The sequence below is a fragment of the Antedon bifida genome, chromosome 11, assembly GCF_963402885.1.
Source record: "Antedon bifida chromosome 11, ecAntBifi1.1, whole genome shotgun sequence".
In the NCBI taxonomy this organism is placed as follows: Eukaryota; Metazoa; Echinodermata; class Crinoidea; order Comatulida; family Antedonidae; genus Antedon; species Antedon bifida.
In genome coordinates, this window is record NC_136236.1 from 5,972,547 (window position 1) to 5,993,773 (window position 21,227).

General features: G+C 32.5%; 1 protein-coding gene and 1 non-coding gene across 2 annotated transcripts; both read right to left on the reverse strand.

The window, feature by feature from the left end:
• Window positions 1-95: 95 nt before the first annotated feature.
• LOC144856230 (uncharacterized) lies at window positions 96-20,947 on the reverse strand. The gene is made up of 31 exons (XM_078714179.1): window positions 20,922-20,947; window positions 20,338-20,402; window positions 19,574-19,894; window positions 18,355-18,633; window positions 17,936-18,169; window positions 17,076-17,315; window positions 16,635-16,778; window positions 16,424-16,537; window positions 16,009-16,163; window positions 15,450-15,566; window positions 14,709-15,027; window positions 13,799-13,942; window positions 12,965-13,084; window positions 12,514-12,668; window positions 11,995-12,111; window positions 10,257-10,572; window positions 9,795-9,990; window positions 9,543-9,610; window positions 8,541-9,140; window positions 8,059-8,310; window positions 7,769-7,878; window positions 7,109-7,301; window positions 6,743-6,856; window positions 6,428-6,540; window positions 6,177-6,323; window positions 5,228-5,785; window positions 4,866-5,021; window positions 3,487-3,599; window positions 2,798-3,060; window positions 1,922-2,036; window positions 96-1,588 (listed from the first exon to the last, which is right to left on the reverse strand). The coding sequence occupies exons 1-31, from the start codon at window positions 20,945-20,947 to the stop codon at window positions 1,108-1,110; spliced, it is 6,345 nt and encodes a 2,114-aa protein (XP_078570305.1). The 3' UTR covers window positions 96-1,107.
• Trnat-agu (transfer RNA threonine (anticodon AGU)) lies at window positions 11,355-11,429 on the reverse strand. Its single transcript has one exon. It is a non-coding gene; the product is annotated as a tRNA-Thr (tRNA).
• Window positions 20,948-21,227: the final 280 nt, after the last annotated feature.

The window sequence follows — 21,227 nt, forward strand, 5'->3', positions numbered from 1 at the left end:
GTATAATGTCACTACTCATCTACGATAATAAAACACTATAAAAGCACTCTGACAAAGGCATGGATTCCGATCCCGATTCATGCAGTTATGTAATACACCAACATACACATTTTATAAAACGTAATACAATTTAATGAGATACTCTTGTAAAAAGCACTATGACAAATACATGAGTTGATTATTGTACTTTATCTGGGTGATATGCTAATCTAGCCTGGGTATACAATTTTCACTTGCTATGATATATATATCAACTTCTTAAAAAATAATATCTGGGTATATGCTCAAATCTTAAAGAATTATGGTATGAATGACATAAAGAAGGAAATCGATTTGCGACGACCGCCGAAGACCAACCTAGGTCAGGTAAGGTCAGGTCAGGTCAATCGATGTACCGTTCGGATTACAATTTACACATCATGTAAATGGTCGCGTAAGGAGCAATTTTACCTTACTAATGTAAAAAGATGCATGAAATATGACCTTTCTGGTTACGTATTTTTTTAGTTTATATGTATACATTTTTAACAGTTCGTCTGGTTATTCCAAATAGTAATAGCAATGCTATTTCCAGGTTATATATGCTAAACTGTGTATTAATAAAAACTATCTTGACTTGACTCGATTAAAATGTTTAAAATAATATGAAAAATTGTATTGTAAGTAATGTAACGAAAGTTTCTCATAGGTTTAACTGTTTATTTATTATTTATTATAATTATATCATCCAATATATATGAAATATGGAATATTTTTTTTATATACTGCCTTATTTATTTATTTATTTACTTATTTATTCACTGCTTTTATGTTTATTGTAATTATTATTATTTTCTAAGGTTGCTTATTAGTTTAAAGATCTATCCTCTGCACAGATCTTAAAATATGCCTCCTACATGTACTAGGTTGTTGTAGTTGTATGTGGAAATGAATCGAAATCTGTTGTATTTTTCAAATATTTTTGTCCTTTTCTGTATTACTAACCTACAACTAATGTTGATCAATTGTATATCAACATGCATTTTCTTTTTGACAAATAAAATGAACTATAAACTATGGATATTGGCCTAATAGGAAGGTACAATCGAACAGTGCAGTATATTTGACTTAAATACTAAGTTTAGTATCTCCATATGTCAGTTCAACGCTTTCATTTTTGACATTGGTGCTTCCTGTACTCATACCATTTTTAACCTTCGATTTCTTGCTGTTGTCACTTTCTTTGTAGCATGACGTCCACGCGTCGCGAATATCCTTCTGGCGTACGCAGAAGAAAAGGAAAATAAAGAGCCCTTGCAGTGAGTTAAACAGAGAGAACAACCACTGAAACACGTCGCGAGAGCCTGAATCTTCATTAATTGCGAGGAATCCAAACACCCATGTTAGGCCTAGAAGGACAGAAACTGCGAAAGCATTCTGCAGGTGTTTAATCACTTCTTCTCTTTTGTCAACAACTTTGTTGCCAATCTTTGGTCGGCAAATCAATTTACGCATTACTAAAATGAACACCACGTAATTGACTACCATAAGAACACCAATGATCAAAATGAAGCCAAAGTTCCGAATATTCCCTGCAGAAATAAAACAGCTGAAAAAAAGTAATACTTTTAAAAATATGACCCGACGATGTCTTTTAGCTAAACAAAAGTTTGTCTTACCATAAAAATACAGTATTTATTTTCTTGAAGAAAACAACAAGCCTTGGATAAATTTCAGTATGTTATAGTTTTTACGAAATAGTTACAAATAATTAGGACAATAAGACGTTGAAAATAGTATACAGAAGATACATATTAAAACCAAGAGAGGGGTCATAAGACACGGTATTCTTAGCCCCATGGATTTTATTTTCGCTCTCAGTTTTGGAATTTCTAAATTATCACTTTATCCACAAACGCTTTTAAACTGATCTGTTACTTACTAATTTTTAGTCACGTTTACAGTTGCGTTGTCAGGGTCGCAGTCAGTAATGCAGTCGGGCGCGTACTCATTAACATCAATTCCAAGACAAACAGCAACAATTATCAGAGGAATTCCTGAAAACAATTGTTAAAGAAACATTAAATTAGTTCTAGGCTACAAATGCTATCACTGATTCAAGAAAGGAAGACATAGTGTTAATCAAAGATTAAGCAAGAACATAAGTTATTTTCAAACTTAAATTTTATGTTTTTGACTGTGCGCAAAATGATCAAATAGCTGCGTAGTTGTTGTTCAGTTATTACGTCATTCTTTATTATTTAATAAATCACAACGGATTGTAACTAGTATCATCACACTCGCATGGCGTGTCGTGAAAACGGAAGGTCATTAGTATTGAAATATTTTAACAGACATGCAAAATAATCCGGACCAGAATGGTGCCTTTTATAACATTTGTCGCACGAGAATACAGGTTATTAGTAGGTCTATCTGTCATGAAATGATTCGTTCTCAAAATTAAAAAGAAAAGTACGTCACAAAAAACAACTATAACAAATCATTTTTTCCTGCAAAAATTATTTGTTGCCACTGTAAACGAATGTTTATCGATGTTTGCTTTATTATCATAGTCATTTAGATTGTCTTCTTTACCAGGTATTTAGATCAGACGAAGCGGCGAACTCTTACTAATATTTTCCATCAGGAACGCTTATTCTATAATAGAGATTCAACACAAGGACGTAATGTGATTTGATCTATTACAATGGAATGGAATATTCGAACTCCTGCATCGCTTGCGTTGCGTCTCTAGTGCGAACTAATACACTCACTGTTGGGTAGGCCTATGGGCAATAATGGAATGTAATATATTTACCGTAACCTGCTACACAAACTTTGAGCATAAAATATCTAATTTCACTGTGGATGACTTTGACGAACATTAGGTACATGTTTACAGCTTCGATTGTCATCCAGAAAACAGAGGCCAATCCAAAGTAATGAATCAGCGCTGCTACAGCGATGCATCCATTTTTAGAGCCTGTCTGCTCGATGCCAATTGCAAACACGAGGTAGAGAAGAAGCAAAGAGAGCGACAGGTTTAGGAGGATTTTCTGTGGACGTTTACTTCGAAATTGTCTGCAAAAAATAATTTATGTTAGTACCATAGCCGACACAGTGTTTATTATACTCTATGGCATTATGACACATCGTCTATAGGCGGCCATGTTTATATCGTTATATTTTTACACAGTGTCACAAAGAAACCCAGAATGAAAAATGAATAAAATAAACTTATTACATGTTCATAATTACAAAAGAGAGCAGTACAGGCTTATACATAATAGAAAGGTATCATTAAATGAGATCATTTTAGATGAAAGGTTAATTAAGTTGGTTAAAGTTTTAAAATTGTATTTTCTATGCATTATATTGAGCTGGTTTAACCCCACATAAGCCTATGTTTATGTCGAGTTAAACTTTACTACATAAAAATGTCAATGTTATTGGAATATTGTAATTTATTGTTTTCTTCTCATTGTTTTATACTATTTTTTTACTTACTTAAAGTACAGGTATGTAGCAATTGTTGCCACCAAACTGACAACAGAAACGATACATCCAATAAGACTGATAATAGATAAGGCATTGTAAGTCTCTTGGGGTTCATAATAGTCCTGTAAACATAATATTAGATATATGTAAATCAATTGTGTTGCGTAGCACTGTGTAAATTATATAGATAAATCATACTGTCAAATTATTGAAACAGTGCTCATTTCGAATCACTAACAAATACGGAACTTTCGCCAATGTGGCGTGACAAGTCCATCAACCATGACAGCTTCTATTGAAGCTGAAATGATCTGACTGTCAACATGGCGCTTAAAACCTTCTCCAGACTTCTTGATAACCAAGTTGTTGCTCGACGCGATTATGAGGTCATGTTACGAATATGAGCACCGTTTCAATATTTATGTAACAAAAATAATAAGAAATGCATAACACATTAACAACACTGCGTTTCAATTGATTTGAATTCATTGGGCTGTAAACAGTACTCACAGCTAGTACAGCAATACGTTAAGATTCTCATACAGTAGGTATGTCTAAATTAACTTCAGTCGTAAATATGGCTTATACATTAATAATGTAATCAAGTCTGTACAATGCACGATAGAGCAATATACCAGACCAATTTACCTATCAAAATAGGCCTAAACAACCAGTTATAAAAACAGCCAGTTATAAAAACAGCATGGAAAATAGTCATATTAAATTGATGTATTATGGACAATTCGCGTATTTGTTTTAATAATTTAGAGTTGACGTATTTTGGAAAGAAGTCGGCGTATTTAGTTCACCAACCCTAATGACATTTTTAATGTTAAAGAATGCTGTTACAACCACTGTAGAAAATGCCAGCTAATGTCGAAACAACCGTTAATGTAGAACAATCCAACGCTAATGTAGAATGTAGTAAAACATCCAGCTAATATAGAAACACTACATTAGCTGGAGGTTTTAATAATAATAATAATAATAATAATAATAATAATAATAAGATTTATACAGCGCACATATCCACTAAAGTGCTCAAGGCGCTTGTGAAAAACCATGAAACAAATTAACCTTAAACCTAAATACAATTGATAAATTTGACAAAAACCGAATAAAAAATAAGACCAATCGAACCCACATCACTGCTTCCGTTTACCAGCAATTTAAGGTGCATAGATCAGCCAGTACATAACTCACAGGTTTTTTTAGTGATGTGGGTATCTAGCTAAACAAATTAATTCTTACAAATTGCCAAAAGTAGCCGACAGCAGATGTGTCTGTGTCTATATTAGCGGTGGATTGTTCTACTAGGTTGTCTACATTAGCGGTTGTAACAAAATGCCATTAACAAAAACTAAAAAAGATTAAAAAAAATGACTTACGACAAGAATGGCAAAGTTGGTAAGATGGTCACATAAGCATACAACCCGACCGTCTGTTGTTTCATTTAACTCACATCCTTCGCTTGACCAATCACCTACTCCATCATCAAGTGAAAAATCCCAGAAAACACATTCTGTATTGTTATTGATAATTTCCTATAATAATATAAACAACAATATTATTATGTAAAAATAATTATTATGTTAAATAAATATTAACACAAACAAATGGAATGTCGAAATATCTTTGAACTCAACCAGAGATTTTTACAGAAACTTTTATATTTTCTATTAGGTACACAACCTAGTCTCAATCTTATATAAATGCTTTCTACATGAAATAGTTTAACTTAGTTACTTACATGCCGTGGTAAGAAAGCCAATTTTATAGGTGTGACAAGTCCATCAACCATGACAGCCTCTATTGAAGCTGAAATGATCTGACTGCCAACATGGCGCTTAAAACCTTCTCCAGGCTTCTTGATAACCAAGTTGTTCGAAATAAATAAAGAACTATTCTGGTAAACCGTAAAATATAATCGGATCTCATCTATGCCCAGTTGAGCCTGACTAAGTAAGGCGATCTCAGGAGGAAGACTGATTGAAGCTCCTACATTATTAAAGGGAGGAACATTCTCATAATATATGTCTACATCGTTTGATTCAAAAATGTTCTTGAGTGAATCGCCATCAGACAAAGCTACATAAGCCAGCCCGTTCACAAGAGAATCTGGGCTTACTGCCAAAGTCATCACGCCAACATGTGGTTGTACACTGGTGAAGTTCATGCCTGCTGCTGCCACTGTTGCAAGTTGTCTTTCTAATGACGTCACAAAAGACGATGCTGTTTCTCTCATTGATAAATTCAGCATACCAGAATGAATTATGTTATCAACAACTTCAACCACGTTTGAAGTTATCTGTAAATAATCATTAAAAGTAGGTTCAAACAAACGCCATTTGTATTAACTAATAACATGAATACAATATATTCACATTGTTGTTAAAGTTTAAATTAGCACATTCTATGTTCCACATTAGCATTAATAATCTTATTTCTATGCAATTTGTTTAGTAAATGTAAGTGTGAAAATTTAACATGAGCGAAAAATCTGCTCTGGGTGTAGCTGTTTAGCACGTAGTCAATCACGTAGAGCCTGATTCGTGATCCGTGTTAACATTTTATTTGGTACACGTCATAAAAGCAAGTTTTTAATAAATAATATAGGCTAACTGCTGACTTTTTATATGACGTTTGAGCATAATTCAACAGTTTTATCTGTACTGTTGTTGATAATAAAAAGAGCATACCCTTTCATCTGGATTCTCAAGATTAACAATATCTTCTAAAATGTTTGCAACTGACTCAACAGACTTCTCATCCATAACTGGTGTATCTTGTGTAAATTCTGCAAGAGCGTCCGCTATTACAAAAACATTATCTTCTGTAACTTCAATCTGGAAAAAAGAAAACAAAAGTTGAATCAATGTTAATGTAATATACATTTAAAAAAAACTATTTCCACAAAGGATTTTCCTAAATATGACAGTAAATTAGATACCTCGTCTAGTCTACTATTTTTAATGTCACAGTCTGTGATTATGACATTGTCCCATTCAGCTCCTGATATGAAATTTCCATCACAGTGTCGTGTTGCAAGAGGAACAGTTGTATCTGTGAAAACAGAAAAAAATAAAATCATGAGAATACTTTAGTAGCCTAAACTTTGCTAGCAATGTCAACATTTTAAGATAACTGTGTCACTAAGAGAAATGTTTGACTTTAATCTGTTTCTTAATCGTAATCTCGATTCGTAATCTGTTTAAGTAAACATAAGGTGATTTAGAAGTCTCAATATATTTATATTTAAACTTACCTTCGTGAGAATATAGGAGGCAATCTTGTATTGAATCTGCAGTTACACCAAGAGAAACATCTGGAAAACTGTAGAGAATGCCATTAATTATCAAGTCCTCTCCAATGCAGGATGCTGTATAAAAAGCAACAATGAACTGAATATAATATTTTTTTTTCCAAATGATCATAAATGAAAACGATATAGAAGTTATAAAGAAGTACGATTGAGAAAGTCTGTCTCATGGTGGTGAATATAGGATGATCTGGAGAAAAAATGCATTCTTTTGAAAAACAATTTCCGAGTGCTTACAGTACGCACAAGTTATCATCATAAATTATGTGGTTATTTAAAATCATTATTAGGAAAAATCATTTAAAAACTTACATATACTTGTTACAATGATAGATTCAGAGTCTGTGAAAAACTCAGGTAACAAAGTGAGAGAATCATTTATCATGGTACTGTATGTAGAAGCATTTTGACCTTGGTTGATGTATAATTCCATTACTGTAATAACACTACCAGATTTCAGGCTCATAACAAAAATGTCAGAAACTGGCGGTATATTTGCAGACAACTGAAATAAAAGTATTTTATTTTACTCTATGTTCTTTTTTGGTGTAAAATGTTGTAGGCCTATTTTGTAGAATTCTTTCCGTTTACAAAATTGTTAGTCTAGGTTCCGAATTATTATTAGTACAAAGATACATATTTTGTCCCATATGGCGTTTCATACGTATAACACCTGAGCTCACAAACATAGTTTAGGCAAATACTTATTTTTCAAACAAATTTAAATTAAACAACAACTCCAACCCAACCCCCCCCCCCCCCGTACCCCGTTGAAAGGAAATAAATAACAATAAATAATTGTATACGGCATTTATTGCAAAATTATTCACAGGGGCAGTTTTTAAAGGGATTCGCTGATTCATGTCGATTAGTGTTTATTCTAGATAATAGCACTTGTAACCACTATGTTTACTCAATATGAACATTTGTAAATTCATCATTTCAGGGTTTGATAATTTTAGTAATACTTACAGATTTCTGCAATTCATTTGTAAAATTGTTGAACGCCTCACTTTCTCTGTTCGTATAGTCTTCCTTGAATGAAATATTGAATGTAACATTTACTCTAAACGTAGACAAACCTAAAAAAGACAATAAATAAAACAGTTCTAACACTTAAACATTAACATAAATATCAATAACATTTGCATTTTTCAAATTTTAAAAACATGTATCACATTTTCAATGGTTCTGAAACATAAACTGCTCTTGGATTATATGGTAATGACGTGGTAATGACATGACAATGAAAAGTGACCCACCTGTTATGAGTACGGTGGCAAGGTTTGATGCTACATCTCTTTTATCTTGAGATCTAGATCCAAAACAAGTATAGTCACCCTGACTCTGGCCTTTATCTAGCTGCACACTGTATGTAGGACTGTTAGCATTGTGGATACGGTCGCCGTTTTTATACCATTCATAAAACTCCACATTTTCTATAATGCATTCCAACATAACTGTCATACCAATATCAACAGCACGTGATTCGGGGTTACGAACTACACGAGGATCTAAAAATAAAGATAATGAAGAAACTGTCTAAAACTATATTAACAAAATAGCAATCTTTAAAAAAAGACTTAATATGTACTGGAATGTTCTGAAGAAAGAACACTAAGTCTATAGCCAGGTGATTCTTTTTCACTGAAAATGGTTTATCTCAATTCCTATATTAATAACTTTTTCAATGTCATTAAGGTACAAAAAAATACAGATTTACATAGCTTTACTAATACTATACCTTCAACAAACTCTCCAACGCAAACTTCAAGGGCTGTGATTTCCACATCTGTCTGGCTGCAGCCAGCATTCGCCTGAATGTTCCAGGTACTTAAAAATTGCAAGCACTCTGGTGAGTCGTTTTTACAAGTAACTCCGTTAATTGCAATCGCCTCATCAGATAGTTGAACAGGAAGATGAGAATGACTAGTTAGTGTAATCTCATACATAGTTGTGCTTTTAATTTTGATTGGTTGATCAAATATCAAGCCAATTTGAAAGCTTGCTTTTGTAGGACTAATTATTATACCGTTGAACGTTTGAGAGTAAACAGTTACACCTGTATTTTGATTCAACATGGTGAATTCTATGGAAATTATGACGTAATTATAGTTTGTTGAGCTGGAATTGGAGTAGGATCCATTGCCGATGTCAAAGTTGGAAGAGGAAAATGACATACTGTACAGAACGGATCCTTGAACAAAAGTGTCTTTGTAATACTGCCCTCCAGAATCACGTGGATTACGTGTAGGTGTGATATTTGTTATAGTACTGTTGTAACATGTTTGCTTCGACTTTGAACTATCCCGAATTGACGCATGATTAACCGTACATGATGCATCTAAAAGGATATAAAGGGAATACAGTTATTATGTACAAAAGAAACTAGGTTAACCTTAATAAAATGTACTGTAAACGCAATTTTATACAAAAATTATTCAGTGATAGAAAATTATTTAAGCAAAGAAATAGGCCAATTGGGAAAAAAAGTACAATAAAAAAAGTTTATACAAGACTGGCAACATAGAATTAACTGTTACGCCTCTTTTGAAGAAAAAACTATGAAACGCTCTTTAATATAAAAAGAAAGAGCAGAAAGCAATTTTACTGGAGAAAACAATAACTATGACATGCCTTCAGTGGAATTGGAGCAGACAATGTGAATAAAGATCAGATGTGATTGAGTGGTTTAAGTATACATTGCAAGGTAGGAATTTGTATAGTATTTATGTTTGCTCTTTACCTTCTAATGAAATAACTACAGTCTCACTGATTATTGTACCTGCGATATTCCAAACACGGCAGGCATATCTATAATACAAAATCACACATTTTTTTAAATAAGATCCGAGAAAAAAAAAAGACAATTTTAACTTGTGGTTAGGTTTTTATATTTTCTGTATTGCATGATTCATATACTTAAAAGACCGATCGAAAGACGAATCAAAGAAAAATGAGGATGTTCAAGATAATAATAAAAACAAATTAGGCCTACGTTGCTGAAAAATCCATTAGTTCGTAAACTGCTTGTCTAGTAGATGGCTCTGTAACTGGTACGTATTTATCTGCGTCAGTGAATTTCCCCCATTGAACAATCGCTGCTGGAACTCCAGACGATACACAATACAATGTGACGCTTTCTTCTGAATTGATGTTCATTGAACTACTGACTGACGTAATAGTTGGTGCAACTAAATTGTAAATGATAATGATAATATGCAATAGTATTTAAAAAAAATACGATGCAATATTTGTACTTATTACATATTCATAATGCATTAATAATATTAATTAGGCTGTGCTGCTATTAGAATAATTATCTATACTAATTCTTCGTATTTCACAATATCAGAATGGTAAAGAATTAATAATTATGATTTGATAACGATTACAAGTTCAAATTAAAAATAAATACAAGAACACACAATTCAAAATAATAATTTAATTTCCTACATACCGATGCACTTGCCATACAACTCGTCAATAAAACTATTGATTGAAGTAATCTCACAATTGTATTTATCTTCGCTTGCTCGTATCCATTCTGCATATCTATCAATACATACATCCTTACAGTCTGATATAAATGATCTTATGGTGAGAGTTACGCAAGATTGTTCATATTGACTCAAACAAGTGATCGGTGAAAGTAATTTGTGTTCTGTATCGCTATCAGGAAGAAAGGATAACGAAACAAGCTGGCCATTTTGTTCGAAATTGTGGAGATCAGTCAAGTTTTTTTCGAAGAATTTTTCATCGTCTTTGAGATATACCTGAAATTATTTGTTATGATGTAAACAAAAGTACCTAAAATGTTGAATATTCCATAAACAATGATTATGATAGAAGAAAGAGTCCTTTCTAGTAATAAAAGAAAAACCAAGTTTCAAGCTCTAATCAGAGGGTCCACTAATAAGTTTGATAATATAAAACAAACTTATGATTCAATATTTCAAACTTTTTCCAGGCTCTGTGAATTGCTAATTGTTGCTACTTATATATGATTCGTTCATGATTTGTTTATTTTATTAATTTTAATTATCACTTTTTTAAAGTACAATATGTAATGATCATCAACATGATCTCATCAAGATTTTATTAGTTGGAATTACAGTATCTTTTCTCTTTAAAGTGTTAATAAATAAACAAGGGATGAAATATATTATTATTATTACTACTTACTTAATTGTAGTTTTTGCGTCAGGGAGTTGAGTAATTAGATGTTTTTGCCCTACTCTGACGTAATTTGTACTTTATACTAAGTACATTTGAGAATACTTGCGAAAAAATTCGCAAGTAGTTCTCGGGTGGGACTCGAACCAACGACCTCCAGATCACTAGCCTGGCGTTCATACCTCTAGACCACCGAGCTTGCGCTGATGGCTAGTGGCTAGATTCGAGCCCACGTAAGCAGCGGGTACTGCACCAACAGGATTGTAATTGTAATTTTTGCGTCAGGGAGTTGAGTAATTAGATGTTTTTGCCCTACTCTGACGTAATTTGTACTTTATACTAAGTACATTTGAGAATACTTGCGAAAAAAAAAATTCGCAAGTAGTTCTCGGGTGGGACTCGAACCCACGACCTCCAGATCACTAGCCTGGCGTTCATACCTCTAGACCACCGAGCTTGCGCTGATGGCTAGTGGCTAGATTCGAGCCCAAGTAAGCAGCGGGTACTGCACCAACAGGATTGTAATTGTAGTTTTTGCGTCAGGGAGTTGAGTAATTAGATGTTTTTGCCCTACTCTGACGTAATTTGTACTTTATACTAAGTACATTTGAGAATACTTGCGAAAAAATTAAGTAGTTCTCGGGTGGGACTCGAACCAGAGTAGGGCAAAAACATCTAATTACTCAACTCCCTGACGCAAAAACTACAATTACAATCCTGTTGGTGCAGTACCCGCTGCTTACTTGGGCTCGAATCTAGCCACTAGCCATCAGCGCAAGCTCGGTGGTCTAGAGGTATGAACGCCAGGCTAGTGATCTGGAGGTCGTGGGTTCGAGTCCCACCCGAGAACTACTTGCGAATTTTTTCTTACTTACCATCTTTACCTTAATCGAAATTGAATACATTAGGTATTCTTTAGTTTAAAGCAATTTGGAGAAAGTACTTCTTTATTATGAATACACAATTGTTTAAGCATAACTAATAATTATTAAGAATAATATTATGATAATAATTTTTCTTACCTTGAAATGAATAACTGGAATGATAATGACTGTCGGATCAGATGAAAGTAAGGCTACAAACAATGTTCCGTCTTCTGCAATCTCATTCCCAATGTACGCAGATAAATTAACTCCGATCTATGAATCAAAACATGTTTTTATTAAAGAAACTTAACAGGTAAATTGCAGCCCATTTTGCAGTTTTATTGTAGTTCACCTTTCTAAACAAAATAAAAAAGAGACAACATAAATGTAATCGAAATGCTTTTAGGAGGGCCCTGCGACATCAAAACACGTTGTGCTATGTATAGGACTTCGCGACTGTACAGATTATCATGAGGGAATTGTTCGGCACAGATTGCAACTTCCTTCCCTTCTATCTTCAAGTAGGCTAGAGCCGCCGCTTAAATGTTTTTTAGAGAATATTTGTAGGTCTATGGTTATAGATCTGCTTGGAGAACTCACTTGCACTTTGTAATCTCTAGTAATAAATGTTGATGTTGACTTGAGTCAAGTTAATTAAATTGATTATGTACGTACCCTTGCTATTATGTTATTAGCCTCTGGGAAATCAAGTCTAAAACTAAATAGATTTTTCGAACCTCCCAACTTCGGAAAGCCGTGAAGTTGGTGAAGTTCACCGCATGTTTCTGTCATATTGTCCAAAAGTTGCAACAAATCGTCACATTCTTTATCTTAAATATAAAATAAAATATATGCGTTAGCCATATTTCATGAATGCATTGGATGAGAGTTTGCTCTCTACACTAACATCCACATTTTGTATATAATAAAATTCTATTGATAATGAGAATATATATATATATAAAGCTTTACTTGGAGAATGCTTTTAAAGACCGCTATGAAAATGTAATAGTTCGTAACAAAAGGAGTTCATTCATAGGTAATGTCAGAGTTTGATAACCTACACACTAGAATAAATAAAACCGTTAAAATAGAAAACCTAAAGAAGCTTATGAATAGTTCTTACTTTGACATTCGTCTGGTTCATCTGAGTTATCTGCACAGTCATACGGCACATTATCACACATCTTGCTAAGTGAGATACACTCGCCACTTTCACAGTTTAATTCATTGTGACTACATTTAACTATAAAAAGAAATTAAATCAAATATTTAAAAACAAGATAAAAAAATAAATCGCTACTGAAAGGGTAGAACTGTAAAAAAAAAAGATTGCAATTTAAAATACATCAGCTACATGAAAAAGTCATAAAGATTGTAGAATATTATGCAGAATACTTTTTAGAATCAATTCAAAAGATAAACAATTTTAAATTAAAATGAATACAGGACTTCAATAACGCTGTTGTTCTTGTGTACAAAAACAGTTACTAATGCTGTTCTTTTTTGCATGGCTTTGATTATGAAGAGTAACATTATAATGTGATTGTTACTTTTCCATGAAAACTTCATTATTTTATAATATTGTCAACAACAACATTTATTTAGAAACATTTCGTGAAATAAAAATAGCATACATTACATTACAATATCTTAAATAGTAACATTAAATAAGAACTGTTTCTGGAATCAGAAAAAGAAATAAAAGAACTTGTCAAATACAAACAAAGCAATTGCATGACAATATCAATAGCTAATAGTAGTTCTATAAATTATAATCCTAAAAAAATTCATAAATGTTTTAGATATTTCATTTAACAAATAAAAAATCTAATTATAATGGCAGGACATTTCATTATTATCAAGGTTTCTCCAGTTTACTATTAGCATTCTGTGTGGCGGCGTAGGTTTTCACAACAATGCATACACATTTATTATATCAAATGTAAAAGTAACAAACCAATTTCTCCTGTACAAGTTGGACCTCTAAAACCAGGTGGACATGCGCAATAAAAGTCATCGGTTACAGTTTGAATTTCAAAAATCGTTTCATAAGGCTGAAAAACAATGCCTCCATTTCTACAAGGATTTCTTGCACTGTTATCTGTAAAAAAATGTAATAAATGTATCAATTTAACAATAGTTTAACTCCTTTACAGTTAAGACAGTCATAAGTTAGTTAATGAATTATTATATTCACTGCATAAATATAATTAATAATTCAATAATTCATTCATTTATTTAATCCAGGAAACACAAACTTGGTCCGAGTTTAACGCGCCTTTATGTTCCATGGTGGGAACTTGATTAGGTCAATGGATAGAAAGGTTAATGAAGAAGTATAAAAAGAAAGAGAGAAACGATACTAATAATTAATTCCCAAACAATACAACATTTTGTTGTGCTAAGTGGGATTTGATGTCAATATGGTACCATCTCCCAACTACTGTTCCTGCCTTGAGAAAAACAAGACTTTTGTAGTGTAATAATGACTGGAGTGGTTTTTGACATATCGGGATGTTTGGTTTTGAGATTACTGTAACGTTTACTTTTAATTTGTGTACTGGGCAAACCAGAAGGAAATGGCGTTAACTCGTTATATTCTCAGAATAGGGAGATTTCTTATCGAATGATAGACTAAAAAATATTAATTTACGTATGCGTATAAACACAGTATAAACCGTTCTGTTTAATATCGATACTTTATTTTATTTTCTGTAATTTAACGTTCGGTCCAAACTACTGATTGACGTAATGATTGGTGCAACTATTTCCTATTTAATAATCTTATAGTTATATGATTTGATAACGATAAAAAGTTAGAACAACAAAACACATAATTCAAAATAGTAATTGCGTTTTCTACATACCGATACATTTTCCATACAACTCGTCAATAACACTATCTATTGAAGTCATCTGACAATTGTATATATCTTTGCTTGCTCGTAACCATTTTGCATATCTATCAATACATACATCCTTACAGTCTGATATAAATGACCTAATGGTGAGAGTTACGCAAGAGTGTTCATCTTGACTCAAACAAGTGACCGGTGAAAGTAATTTGTGTTCTGTATCGCTATCAGGAAGAAAGGATAACGAAACTAGCTGTTGGTCATATTGTTCAAAATTTTGGATATCAGCTAGGTTTGTTTCGAAGAATGTTTCTTCATCTTTGAGATATACCTGAAATATATTTGTTATGAGGTAAATGTCAATTACCTACCGTTTGAAGTATGTCATAAACAACGATTATAAAACAAGAAAGTAATTATAAGAATTATTCTAATACTGTTTTTCTTAGATAAAAATTTTTTAACTTGTATTAATCATCAAAATGATGACATCAATAGTTGAATCATGACCAATTTACAAATATTTATATTCATCTACCATGCCTATCCAGCTCCTTGAATTATATTACTGTACGTATCAGAAATTTTAAGGATATTATGCCCATTACTATGTTTGTATTTGGCTATGAATTTGTTTTCGTATACATTTATATAATATTTATGATCAATTCATAATGTTACATTTTTTAAGTAAAAGTAATTCTTTATTATGCATACATAATTGTGGTATTATTAAGAATAGTGTTTTCTTACCCTGAAATGAATAACTGGAATGTCAACGATAGACAGATCAGATGAAAGTAAGGCTACAAACAGTGTGCCGTTTTCTGTAATCTCGTTCCCAATAAATGCAGATATATTAACTTCAATCTATGAAACAAAAGAAGTGTTGTGATAGCATTAAACTAAATTTAAATCACTTTCATTCATGTACTATATATTGAAATTTTGATATTTTTATCTATCGAGATGCTTTATTAAAAAACAAAAACATGAATAATATTGATGAATAAATCAAACTGTGAATATGTCATTCTGTTGTTTTAACAATAATATTTAACCAAAAAGGCATTTATTCCAGACAATGAGCTTCTTGTTGAATTTCATTTAAAATTAAGGTTTATTATTATGTAAATATTTTGTAATCCATAATTTTGCTCAAAGTAATATAACTATAACACATATTGTCTCTAAAAAACAATAGATACAGGGGAACAAGTTTATTCAGCTGATAAAATGTATTTAATTAAATTCTTTCTGTGGATTCTAAATCTGTTTTGTTTTTAATGAAGGTAATACATATTATACGTACCCCTGTTATTATATTCGTAGCCTCTGGAGAAGTTAATCTAAAATTAAATAGGTTTTGGGAACCTTCCACGTTTGGAAAGCCGTTAAGTTGTTGAAGTTCACCACATGTTGAGGTCAGATTGTCCAAAAGTTGCAACAAATCATCACATTCTTTATCTAAAATATAAATTAAATATATACATTGTAGCCTCTAGTTTGCATACAATTTCATCCACAATTTGTATCTAATAAAATCCTGTTGGTAATGATAATATAAATACAATTAAGAATATTATTTGGCGAATGCTTTTAAAGCTATGCCCGCATTTGAAAATGTATTAGTTCGTGGCAAGAAGAAGTGAATTCATTACATTATGAATAGATATTATATAGATAACCATTTAGAAAAAATTAACAGGCTTACGAATAGTTCTTACTTTGACATTCTTCATCAGAATTATCTGCACAATCATACGGGACATTATCACACATCTTGCTAAGTGAGATACACTCCCCGCTTTCACAGGCAAATTCATTACGACTACATTCAACTATAATTAAATAAAATAGTTAAACAAACATGAACAAATAATATCTATGAATGGGTTAGAACTTATTATTATTGAATATACAATATTGATAACAAACCAATTTCTCCTGTGCAAGTTGGACCTCTAAAACCAGGTGGACATGCGCAATAAAAGTCATCGGTTACAGTTTGGATTTCAAAAATCATTTCATAAGGCTGAACAACAATGCCTCCATTTTCACAAGGATTGTTTGCACTGGTGTCTGTAAAAGAATGTAATACATTTAACAGATTAACAATAATTTATTTCAATGTACAATTATATTTTACGGTTAAGGCAGCCATAAGGCAGCTAATGCATTGTTTCACTGAATGAATATATAATAATTCAGTAGTTCTTTCATTCATTCTTCACATAATACTCTTTCAAAATCACAAAAGCATTTAAAATAAAAATAAAAAAGCAAAAAAAAAAAAAGAACAAGACGACGGGATTCCAAGTAGTCAAGAATAAGCTAGGTCTATGGGTATATTGAATGGAATACTTAAAATTGACTTACCAGTGATATTCACTTTAAAAGTACAATTATCTGTATTTCCAGCTCTGTCGATAGCGGAACAGGTAACAGCAGTTGAATCGATTTTGAATAATGAACCAGAAGGTGGAGTACAAATAGCTGACAGACCTGAATCAACGTTGTCAGTAACAGTCAGGTTAATCCAGGAAACAGGTACTTGGTCCGAATTTAACGCACCTTGAGTAATATTAAGAGGACAAACAACATCTGGACTGACGCCATCTGCCAAAACAATGTGAAGTTTTAATATATTTTAAAAAGTGAAATTACATAATATAATGATTTAAAGGTAAGGGTAAGATAAATGTATTTATTTTTTGTCCTCAAGCTTAACTGAAAATTTGGATTAGGCCCTCCGCGGACCCACGGCAGCCAGCAGTCTAAAGCCTACATGATTAACACACCGGGAGACGATCCCCTACGAATAGTGTGTACCAAATTTTTTAACGTGCATTATGTACATGAGACCAACAGCTTAACATCCCCTCCAAAGGAAAAGGCAATGAGAGCATAGCATCTTTCCTAAGGATACAGTTAGTATGGTACAGATACAGGCTCGAACCAATGCGTATCACATGCTAGTCTGATATTATCATTACACCATCACTCTCCGGTATGTAAACAAGACCCGCCGCGATTCCAGACGGTCTCCCATCCAGAATGCGATCAGGCCCAACATTCCGAATTAGATTAAGTCAATGGATAAAAACAGTTAATGATGAAGAAGTATAAAAATAAGATGGCAATTGATGACCATTTAACGAATCCATAAATTTAAGAATATACATTTACTCTTTATTATTAAAATTAGGCCTACTTGTTTATTTTTTTAATATACTTACCGATGATAGTGATATTAAATGTACACTTTCCTGTATTCCAATACGTATCCGTAGCGGAACAAGTAACATTAGTTGTACCAATATTAAATGAGGAACCAGAAGTTGGAACACAAATAGCTAACAGACCATTATCAACATTGTCACTGACTGTCAGGTCACTCCATGTAACTGTAGTTTGGTCTGTCCCCGATTCCTGAATGTCAAATGGGCATGTCAAAATGGGATCACCAGTATCTTTAAAAAAAATATTTCTTTATTAGGCCAAAAATAATAAACAATTACTTAATAATAAACAATCAATAAACACAATTTACATTTGCTTATGTCAAGTTCTGAAGTGTATTGGTGCCATTTCGTTCTCACAACTGGTGATTTTTAGTTTAATTCAAATGATATAAAACGTTTAAAATTAAACTTACCTGTGACATGTACAAAAAAACTACAAATACCAACATTTCCAGAAATATCAGTAGCGATACATGTAATTTCAGTTAAACCAACTTTAAATGACGACCCGGAAGGTAGAGTACAAGTAGTTGACAGACTTGTATCAACGTTGTCAGTAACAGTCGGGTTAATCCAGGAAACTGAAACTTGGTCCGAGTTGAACGCACCTTTAGTAATATTAAGAGGACAAACAACATCTGGACTGACATCATCTGCCAAAACAATGTACGTTAAAGTGTTAATAATCTTTTCTAAAAATGTAACATTACATATAATTTATAATCTATAAGATAATGTATAAAAATAAAACTCTGCTACAATTGATAACTTGACAATATAATTTGTATGTTGTGTTTTTTAATATTTTCAATTGCAATATTTATATTTCTCAAATACAAATTGTATGCAGTAGTACCGTAATATTATAATAAGATGACATAGGGTTCGAAGCGTCTCTTGGTCCAGTAATCTACAGTAGGTCGAAAACTACATTCCGCAAACTTTTTATTTTGTAGCCTAAAATGTGTTCCTTAACCTCAGGAGAAAAAATAATGCTCCATGGAAAAAGCAACTGCCCAATCACAAACCTGGACCAACGAAATAAATCTAATGTAAAAGAGTTCGCTCCTTCAGCCCCAACATGGTTGGAGTTGAGGTCCGAACATTAATGAATATGGACCTAGTTCATTGCATTTTGATTTTTAAGGCACGTTGTGCTAATCCACCGATCAAGAGAAAAATCAGCGTAGGATTTCTTCTTTATTGTCTTGACTGTGTCGCGTCACAGCCACACAAGATTTTGCATTACATCGCGATCACCAGTAATTCAATACTTCTGAAATTTAAGCCACACATATCAATAACGTTTGATATGTTTACAGACTTTTTTCGCCACGATCAAACTACTAAACCACGTAACAAAAAACGGCATTCTCGACACTTCACTATTTTTGTTGTAAAGCTCCGTACCATGCTAAAACATCGTTATTTTGTTTTCAATTTCTTAAGCCACTACGCAGATTTGGGTCGCGATTCATTTGCGGAACGTTTATTCAAGCAAACACCAGTACGAGCACCAGAACATTACCAAGAAAGATTTTTACGTTATTGAAATTGTAAAGAAAGAGTACAATCTGAAATACATATTACTTTTATAAACTATTAATGTAATTGGGAAAAATGTAAACTTACCAATAACTTTCAGTTCTAAAACAAATCCTCTGGTAACACCTTCATAGTTTTTTTGTAATATAATACTTAGGTAAGTGTTAGCTAAAATTGTGTTAACATGTCTTCCGGTGTAAAATTCAGTCAAGGTATTGCCAGTGGTGTCAACATAAGTGATATTCACAAAATCACAACAGCTCTTTAGCTCAAAGTCATAAAACGTGAGTAGAATTCCTGTATTCTGCGGACTTTCCACGATCCACTCACAGTACTGATTGTTATGGTTTTCTAGGGTTGTTATGTTGATAGCATCACTTGTTGTTAGATAAATATTTTTCACACAATCTATTGATTAAAGAAACAGTTATGTTAGTACGTAAAATGACTATATTAAATAAAATATTACTATTTGTGCATCTATTCATTTGATGAAACTAACGACTAATAATAACTAATAATAACTAATAATATATAATAATAACTAATAACAATTACAAAGGAAAACTAAAACCGGAAAATAAAAATAAATAAAAATATAAATAACAACGTATGACGTAACTACAGTATGTCATAATTATGATAGTTGTGACATCATAAAATAAAAACTGCTTTAATAACTGAGAAAATGTTAAAACAGCAGGAATACAACTTCCTTGGCATTTTTTCTGTTGAAAATGATCATTAAGTTTCCTCATTTACAAAATCTCATACAAATAAGAATAATTCCATAGAATATTTACATGAAGTTTATGATCATATGACTGGTACCAAGTAGTTTGGCAACGTACTTGCACTCATATGGAAGACTAGCACATAATAGAGGAACACTGTTAGCAGATCAGTAATTTTGATTCTAATGGCAAATCAAAAGAAATTTTTGAACAAATTAAACAAATCTTCCTCAACACAGCAAACATGTATTAAAGACAGATATGGAAATATGCTCAATGAATCAGTAGATATCAGATCAGATGGAAAGAATATGTCAGAAATTTCTTTAAAAAATCAGATGGAGAAGAACCACTTTCCATGCCAAAATCACTCGTGGAAGAAGCTGTACCACATCCACTTTTGTCTGAAGTTGAGCATGCAGTCAGCAAACTGAATTCGGAAAAATCACCTGGATCTTGATGGAGTGCCTTCCGAACTTAAAAATAAATACATCTACAGAGCAGCATAGAACAGAAGCATTACACCAAATTTGAAAAAGCATTATGGATAAATATAAGTGGCCGGACGACTGGGAAATACAAACGATTGTGATGTTATACAAGTCTGGAGATCCCAAACATTGCTTAAACTATATAATCACCATGTATCGCCTGAAGGCAAAACTGGAGCAACAACTACCAGATATCAATTAGGTGCTTACCGGAAATGATGACGAACCAGAGACATGCTGGTATGTCTTCAGATACTAATGGAAAAGCATTTTGATTAGATCAGTCACACGTCAAACTGCTTGTTGTAATGACAGAAATGGCAAACTGTTGCCTTTGTACATAAACCAGAGAGAGAGAAGATCAGGTCGAATGATGAAATACTGACGGAATCAAAAGGTGTAAGACAAGAATCATATATTTTTGTGACATACACAGAGAAAGTAATGCGTGACGCTGAAGTGGAACCTTATGGTGTCAAAATAGGGGACACACCAACCTTTAACATCCGATATGCC